A 9,044-nucleotide genomic window follows, 5' to 3' on the forward strand; every position below is an offset into this window, starting at 1 on the left:
CTTTATAAATTCATAGATTAAAATAGTTGTTTATCCCTTTTCCTTTTAACTTTAACATTTGCAAACGGCTTAACATTTTAAGTTACTATGAGTTATAAATTGACCTTGCGTATGGAGAGTTTTATCCTACATTGTAGTCCTACTTAATTGGGTGGATTAGGTTTTTCAGTTGTGAACGGAAGATTCCTATTTATACCAGAAAAGTTGACCTTGTTTAACTTGATGTACTCAACTCAAATCTTAGTATTTGAGAAATGTTTGTTGAAGAGTTCTGATTTTCAGAAACTCAATGACACAATTTAATCTCGCTTCTAATGCTTTGCTTATTTCGAAATTCACATACATATGAACTTATAACTTTAAAGTTTAAACCATATTTATCACAAATGTATCAAAACATTGAAAAAACGTTTACATACATAAAACATAAAAATAGAAAACACTCTATGATATTCAAGGTGACATAGTTACTAGTACTACCACTAAAAGAGGGTTTATAACATAATATCAAAGTCTTCAAAGTCTATGCATAAAACTGAAATTGAAATCACATAAACTATATTTTCTTTTGCCATTTCCCTCACTATAAAAGATTATGAGGTAGATAACAAATATGACAACAACTTAAAACCTTGTCACTGAATAACTCCTTGGTCGACCTGACATTGTTTTTTTACTAGCCACCTTTGATTCTATTTTTCCACGCATGTAAAATGGCGGCTGTTGAGGTAGTGGCAGATCAATTGAATCAATATTGAAATACAAAGCAATTGTTGCCATTGTTGGCCTCTGATCTGGATTTTCTTGCACACATAGTAGACCAAGTTGTATGCACCGATTGACTTCTGTTTCTGAAAATGAGTATGTCAATGCAGGATCCAATAATTCCAATTGCTTATTTTCAGTCCATTTCTTCCATGCCTGCAATCAATTTTCCAAATGTAGATGTTCATTTACTTTTGACGAAAAATAAAAAATTGTAAGTTTCTTGAGTATTTTTGCTTAACCGAATAAACAATCAATTTTGTCTCTGAACTAATATTTTGTCATTTTCGTCTAGTTAGTCCTTGTTAACTGTTAAGTATATTAACAAAATGTTAGGGACTAACGAAACAAACGTGACAAAGCGTTAAAGGCAAACATAGCAAATATGAAAATGTTTAAGAGAGTTTATTATTTTTCATTTACTTGAGGGACAAGTAAGAGAGGATTTTAGTTCAGGGACGAAATTTGTGGTTTACTTTTTTCTTAACTATATGCAAATCGTTAAAAGTAACCTAAATTTGTAATCTAATAAGATACTTACATGGCTCACGAGGTCTTCAATGGAGTTTACTCCATTATAATCAACGTTTCTTTTTCCACTAACAATTTCAAGCATTATGACTCCAAAGCTGAATACATCGGATTTCACAGAAAACTGGCCGAGCATTGCATACTCCGGAGACATGTAGCCACTAAAAATCAACAATAAATGAGGAAAAAGCTCATCATTGGTGAAAATATATAATCCAAAAACAAAAGTACCATTTTGTTGAAGGAAAAAGTTGTATCAATATCAATACTTACTATGTTCCAGCAATTATACTAGTATTTCCTTGCATTTGATCAATGGCAACAATCCTTGCCAAGCCAAAATCTGATATCTTTGCATTCATTTTGTCATCCAACAAAATGTTGCTGGGTTTAAGATCACAGTGTATGATTTTCAGATGAGAATCCTCATGTAGATAAAGAATACCTCGTGCAATCCCTCTTATAATCTTGTAGCGTGCATGCCAAGTTAATTTTCTATGGTTCTCAGGACCTATAATGTTTGAATTGTCACAAGTTCATTAATTTATAAAGCATTGAATTGAAAGAAAAAAAACATTTAAGTAAATAAGTATAGAAGGTTAAAAGTTTCATACTGAATAGGTAATAATCAAGGCTTTTGTTGTGCATATATTCATAAATGAGTATCTTCTCATTCCTTTGAATGCAAAATCCTAACAATCTCACAAGATTTCTGTGTTGAAGCTTGGCTATTAACAATACCTCATTCTTAAATTCCACAGCTCCTTGACTTGAATTTCTTATGAGCCTCTTTACTGCTATTTCATATCCATTAGGAAACATTCCCTACATCACAAATATCATTACCAAATATTACATTAAAAATTATAACAAAATTTCTTCACTATGGTTTAAGCTAAATATTATATTGATAATGACCTTGTAAACATCTCCAAAACCACCTTCCCCTATCTTGTTATCTTCAGAGAACTTGTTTGTTGCTAGTCGAATCATATCGAAATCAAATTGCAGAGAGTTCACTTCTGATGTAATCTCTTCCCCAACTATACCATAAAAAAAAATTAATTCAGTAAATGAAAGTTTACAACATTAAAACATCACAAATGGAAATTCTTTTTAGTTCCACATTACAATTTTCTCTGTGGTACATGAGATTCTTCCTCGCTCTCCTACGTCTCAGATAATACACGAAAAAGAAACCCGCAACCGAGCAAATCATGACAGGAGCAAGAACGTGAAAAAATATTTTAAATGATTGTTCTTCATTTTCCTCGCTTTTTACTGCAACACAGATTAGTGTTAACCTCAATTTACTTAAAATAAATGAAACCACTATCTTATAGAGTGCAAAATGTTAAAAATTCAAACCTATTGGTTGTTCGAAAAATGGATAAGGATCATATCTAACAACACAACTTGGATATAAAACACTTCCTCTAATCTTTCTTTTAGCACATGAGGTTTGCAGATAATTTATAGCATCATTTAAACACTGCATGCAATTATCATTAGAGAGATTTGGTATGCATTGAGCAAGGCCATACAAGAATTTGTCCTCAAAGAAAATTGCTCTCTTGAGAACAAATTTGATAGAATTTCCCGTTGAAGCTTTAATAGCTTGAGTTACAGGCTTCTTCAACAAAAGAATTGCTTCAGTTACAAGTTCCAGCATCAAAGAATTTAGCATTTTGTTGAATCCTTTCAATGGACCTTCATAATCCATTGAGCCCTTCACACACCATGACGGAGATTCTTCCAAAGTGCCGAAGAAAGATCGATCAGAATAACGCACTAAGCATTCATCAGACCAAATTATAGCTTCTTTATTTAAGGTACACATTGAGGTAAGTATTTTGGTAGAGTTTTTAACACATTCTCCACAGTTATTTGTGTATCCTATGCACATGAAAAGACCATAGATAGCGCCTTCTTTTTCATCGATTGTACTAATACTAGTGTTGTAGTAGCCATGGTTGAGTGCTTTGGAAGAAAGTGTTGATAAGAGTGTGGTTAGATTGGTTTGGTAAGTGCTTTTTGGACTAAACTTTTTTATGGTTGTGCAATTGTAATGGCTGAATGTTGATGCTGTTTCAGATGGTGAAAAAATTATGCAAAACAGAAGAGTAATTGAGAACAGTTTCTGTTTCAGATTGTAAGCCATGATGCTTCAAAAAAGATTGTAAAACATGATTAGATTAAAAAAAAATTTGTCTTGATAATTAGAAGGTTAATATTAGAGCTTTTGATTAACTCTTGAAATTAAGCAAAGTTATATTAGCCATTTGGTGTCACTAATGGCCAGTTTATTCTTACTTTTAAATATTTTCTGCTAATGTATTACCACTGGCCATTCATGTTTGTGATTAATTAAAATCTGACCAATTTTTTTTACCATGAGGAATACCTTAAAGATGATGGGCACATTTTTAACTATTATTTTTACCTATAAGGTTAGTCATTATTGTAGTGATTGTGACGTGATTGTGACATGTACTTCAACTAAAATATGAATTAATTATAATTCTGATTTTCTTTGGAACATTGATCGGTGCAACTAAGACATAATTAATTAGCCAATATGGTGTAACACAAGGGACATAACTTTAGGTCTCTTAATCATTTAGTTGTAGGTTCCATCTCTATTGGTGAATATGAAAAAATATATGTTAATTACAGATTGAGGAGACAAGTTTTTGAACAAGGTAAATACTAATATTTGTAAATAAAAAACTAGATTTTTGACCCGTGCTCCGCTCGGGTTTATTGTAAAGGGATTGACATACGAATAATAAAATGCAATATATAATTGATAACGGTGAAGAAAATAAGTTGTAAGGTCACGTCTTTCCATTTGCGGGAAAAAATTAGGTTAAATTGCTGTAGACCTAAAAAAATTAATAAATAAAGATGATCATATTTTCTAGAACAAACGTGCAACATCAAATAAATGTAGAAAATATTTCCTTCAAAAAAAATAAAAAAAGGCAAGAGGATAGGAATGAAATTGGTGCGATGCATTTTTTTAGATGAAATTTGTTAGGTTAAATAATTGCAGATCTAATAATGCAAATGAGCGGAAAAAATTAAGTTAAATTGCTGCAGACGTAACAAAATTAATAAATAAGGATGTTAAACACCATCGACAATTTTTAATTGGGCACAACCCCAAATAAAAAATGTTTGGGCGCACACATAAAAAAAATATATAATCACATCAATTAATTTATTTTTCGATTAATTTTTATCATTTGTGAGTTCAAATATTTTTTATTTGAAATTGTGCCAAATAAATAGTAACAAAAAACTAATAGCGTACATGGCTTCTCAAACATTTTTTTATTGTTTGAGGCAAAAGCTTCTCAAACATCTTAAAGAAGATTCATACACATAAAACTTTAAAATGTGATGATTGGCGTAAGTGTCACTTTCTAATGAAAAAAACAAATAAAAAAGAATTGTCATGAGGGACAAAACAAGATACACAATTCAAATGAGATATATTTTATCATAGATTTATTAATAAAAATTCTCTCATCAGTTAAGAATATGAGGAATTTTTTTTTTTTTGATGATAGAAATATTAGGAGTAATTAAAAAATTATGCAAGTGGAGAGCCTCATTGTCAATATTTATATAGGTCTCTTTCGGGTCCATCTTTTATAATTTATTTTCTTTCTTATACTCGCTATGTTGTATTTTTATTTATTTATGAGGGTTTTCTATTATATATATTCTAACTCCAGCTCACTATAACTCCTTCATTAGATCCAACATTCATTAGTTTTACCTATTATCCTTAAAAAAAACATAGTTTTACCTATTAGTACATTTTAAATAATTTAATATTGATGTTTTACATTTTTAATGTAATATTATTATTTTTAATATGATTTTGCCTTCAAATGAATATTACGCAATCAATGGCAGATAAATTTAATAGAAGATATTAGACTCTCACGACATGATAAACTAAACTTTGAATTATATTTGAAATGAAAGAAACCTAGGTAAAACTGAAAATAAACAAAATTATGCAGATCATTTTTTTGTTTAACAAGATCATGGATGAACTTAACAAGAACGATTTATATTGTATCCCTATAATTATAACTTCACCCCCTACAAACTATAAAAAGTTTTAAGTTTATCTTTTTCATTATTTAACTTCACCCGCAATAAATATTTTTGGAACTTCAAAGTTTTTTGAAGCGAAATAAAATTTTATTCTGGAATGCTTGGCGGAAAATTTCTAGAATTTTAACCTCAACTCAACCGTAGCTAACTTTTATATTCCTTGAATTAAAAGTATACTCTTAATTAGGGATATCAAAAAATCCGTGCCCGTGGATCGACAATAGCGGATAAAATCCGTCACATGGACGGAGTAGGTAGTTTAACGGATATCTACGGGTAATAAATGGGTATCTAGCTATCCGTTTCTTTACCGATACAAATATAGATTTGATGGTACATGTGCCCATGGATATCCATACATGTTACTACCTCCGTCCCGGAATAACTGACCCATTTTCTAAAAAAAAGTGTCCCAAAATAACTGACCCATTTCAATTTTCAATACAACTTTCATCATTCCCAATACAATATAACACTAAATAATACTACTTTTATCATTCCCAATACAATATATTCCACTTTCCCCTTTATTTATACACTTTTCTTAATCTATGTGAAAAACCAAAGTAGGTCAATTATATCGGGACGGAGGTAGTAATAAATTAGATAAATTATTAATATTTATATACTCCCAATACAAAGTATTTGTTTTCTAAAATAACCCCAGTTTCTAATTAGTTGAAAATCCGTATAAGTCTTTTTATACATAAGGTTTGCCTTTTTATATTTTTTTTAAATCTTGGAATACATAAGTCTTTTTATACTTTTTTTTAGACGTTGATTAGTTGTAAATTTGTATGAACTTCAAGAATTTGTATAAATAATGTAAGGACAATTAAATTTGCACGGATTATGAAATTTGTATGGTTTATGAAATTTAAATTGATTATGTATGTCTTATGAAATTAAAATGGATGTTTAAAAATTGAAGTTATTAGATAATTAAAAAATAATTTTTTAAAAATCTACGGGAACCTGCGAATATCTGTGGGTACTTAAAATACTCGTGGATTACTCGTATCATGATACCTACGCGGATACCGGCACATGCACAAGTATCATATTTATCCAACGGAGCAGGGATACATATCATACTACTCGTATCCATAGATACCCATTGACATTAATACTCTTCGTAAATAAATCGTCATCTACTGTCTACAAATAAAAAAAAAATACACATCGTAAATAAATAAATTTATGAGAAAAATGGTAGTTTGAATATCTTGAGAAATGGGGATATATGAATTAGGTATGAGAGTATTCCTATCAAAATTGTTTGAGAATTTCTTATCCATCCTCGTTGTGCATCCTTCAAAATTTATATTTCACTCCGTTTATTGGATTCTATAATTCGAAACCTGTTTTTAAGTTTCAGATTACAAAATCAGGAATCTATCAGAACACAGAAAACAAAAAAATATGTCATCAAATCACATTCTACCTCAACAACAACATAATTCCACCACAACACAACTCAACATAAATTCAAAAGCATAATACAAAAATGTAATACAACAACAATAATAATTGCGAGAACTAATTAAACCCAAACAAGATCATTGATGAGCAAAGCTAATTTTTTCATCAGGTTCATCCTTGCACGTCTTGATTTCTTTGTATGTCCGGGACTGAATCAAACTTGTCCAAGTAAAATGAACAAATCTCATCAAGGTAACGTCTAACTTGATCGATCCCTTCGAACTATACTGACCAAATATAGAGAATATGATTCTCACATTGTCGTTGCTCTATAATTTCATCTGGGTGAATTGAATGTGTCCATCTTAGTCGATCGACAAACAATGATACTCGACACTGATCATCCTTCTTATGTCGTCGTGCTTGAGACGACCATTAATTTGGTCTAATTGATCCTTCAAGTCAGACATTGTAATATCAACACATACCCTAAACATATTTGGTTTCCGCTTATTGTAGTAAACTACAACTATGTTAATGTTCATTTTTATTGGATAAGTGTTCGTGACTTTATGGTGTCGGGTGCAAATGAACCAAAAACACCAATTTATAGAAGATGTTGTGTGTTGTGAACCACATAAATTATTGGTGCATTATGGACCACATAAAATCCCATATTCAGATTTTTGGATTAAGAAATCTGAATTATATCAAACCCCATCCGTAGGTTTTTACTCAGTATGAGTATCAGTTTATTGGCAGGTTTCATATCATATAAACCGAACGGGTAAAGTGTTGTTTGATTTATAGATTCCGAACTAAAGATGCACACGATTTTACAATGTATACACACTTTTTGAACATAATGTCCAAAACATAATACGCAAGCGTTAATACATAATGTCATAAAAAAACGTAATATGCAAGCATTAACACAATATCATAAAAACATAATACGCTTACTGTGACATAAAATTCAAACGAGTCAAAATTAAGCAAATGATAGCCACATGATCTACTATCGAATCAATTAAAAAAACAAAAATAAATATAAATACTTATTTCCTATGATATAGAAACTCACTCAAAGGCATCCCTTCCAATAATGTTGAATCCTCATCTTCATTTAGACCAGACAATGAAAGAAAGACATAAGGAAGGGTGGTTATTGAATGGGGTGGTCCCACATGGACAATCACCTTTATTGAAATAGGCGATTGGACAAGATCCCTAAAAGCTTGGATATCCCGTTCTTGATCTAGTCTCTCTATAGGGCGTAACAATAAATTCTTCTTCACACGAGGAAACAAAAGATGACGAGTAGTAGACTTCACTCTCTTCTACATAACAAAGGATATCTTAGTCATGCCATATAGCTTGAAGGCAGACATACTGAAATGATGAAAAATATACAAAAATTAACACATCTGAAATTACTTTGGATTGTAGAAACTGGAATGATGATGAATCCATTTCGGCTTCTATATGCCGAAAGGCGCCATAAAACTAGAACAAAAAAATATTATTTAATCAAAGAGCAAAGATTTTAGACGTGTGCTAACCTCTTGTGTAGTTGTGTGAAACATCTCTGATTCATAGGATTCGACCAAATTTAGTTGAAAATTGGGGGGAAGTGGGTTTGGAAGTTTTTAGGTTAAATTTCAAAAATGGGAAGAGAGAGAGAGAGAGACAGCACTATATATATATATATATATATATTGGAATTAAGTGAATAAATTTTCTAGAAATCAATAGGCAAAATTAAACAGGTATAATGTGTGTCCTCGTGAGCTTAACTCAGTTGGTTGGGACAATGCATAAAATATGTAAGGTTCGGGGTTCAAACCTCGGCCACTATAAAAAAAAACAGGTATAATGTGTGGAAGATTTTTGGAATTTTACCTTGAACCACATGAATTTGCGACATAAAGAACATGAATTCAATTGTTCACTCCATATTCAAGATCAATCTCTTTGCCTTATGTAGACACTTTGCTTTACGGTACATATTACACTTCACCTTATGCAGAGACATAGGTAGAAGGGGGATAAGCAGAAGTTTTATTTTATTTTATAGTAGTACGCTTCTATAGTTTTTAGTCTCTATATTTATTTTTTGTGAACTTTACAAGATGTTGTATATATACCCGGCCTATTTTAAGCAATATATTGATTCTTAAACACTTTATTTT

The 9,044-nt window shown here is 30.8% G+C and overlaps 1 protein-coding gene and 1 long non-coding RNA gene across 2 annotated transcripts; both read right to left on the bottom strand.

Annotated features, from left to right (window-relative positions):
- Positions 1–376: 376 nt before the first annotated feature.
- Positions 377–3,493, bottom strand: LOC146940514 (cysteine-rich receptor-like protein kinase 25). Its single transcript, XM_085754212.1, has 7 exons — positions 2,665–3,493; positions 2,428–2,577; positions 2,215–2,339; positions 1,911–2,121; positions 1,570–1,807; positions 1,307–1,457; positions 377–921 (listed from the first exon to the last, which is right to left on the bottom strand). Exons 1-7 carry the CDS (start codon positions 3,455–3,457, stop codon positions 625–627), a joined length of 1,965 nt encoding a protein of 654 aa, XP_085610338.1. The 5' UTR covers positions 3,458–3,493; the 3' UTR covers positions 377–624.
- A 4,280-nt stretch (positions 3,494–7,773) lies between these two features.
- On the bottom strand, positions 7,774–8,505 carry LOC146940515 (uncharacterized). The gene is made up of 2 exons (XR_015033497.1): positions 8,415–8,505; positions 7,774–8,244 (listed from the first exon to the last, which is right to left on the bottom strand). It is a non-coding gene; the product is annotated as an uncharacterized LOC146940515 (long non-coding RNA).
- Between the last annotated feature and the right edge of the window lie 539 nt (positions 8,506–9,044).

Source organism: Medicago sativa, chromosome 3, assembly GCF_051527215.1.
Source record: "Medicago sativa cultivar Bolivia chromosome 3, Bolivia_mono, whole genome shotgun sequence".
In the NCBI taxonomy this organism is placed as follows: Eukaryota; Viridiplantae; Streptophyta; class Magnoliopsida; order Fabales; family Fabaceae; genus Medicago; species Medicago sativa.

Coding starts and splice junctions, on each gene's coding strand:
- LOC146940514 (XM_085754212.1), bottom strand. CDS start 3,457: ATGGCTTACAATCTGAAACAGAAACTGTTCTCAATTACTCTTCTGTTT. Junction 1,808..1,910: donor CCTTGATTATTACCTATTCA/GTATGAAACTTT, acceptor CAAACATTATAG/GTCCTGAGAACCATAGAAAA. Junction 922..1,306: donor TTGAAGACCTCGTGAGCCAT/GTAAGTATCTTA, acceptor AATTGATTGCAG/GCATGGAAGAAATGGACTGA.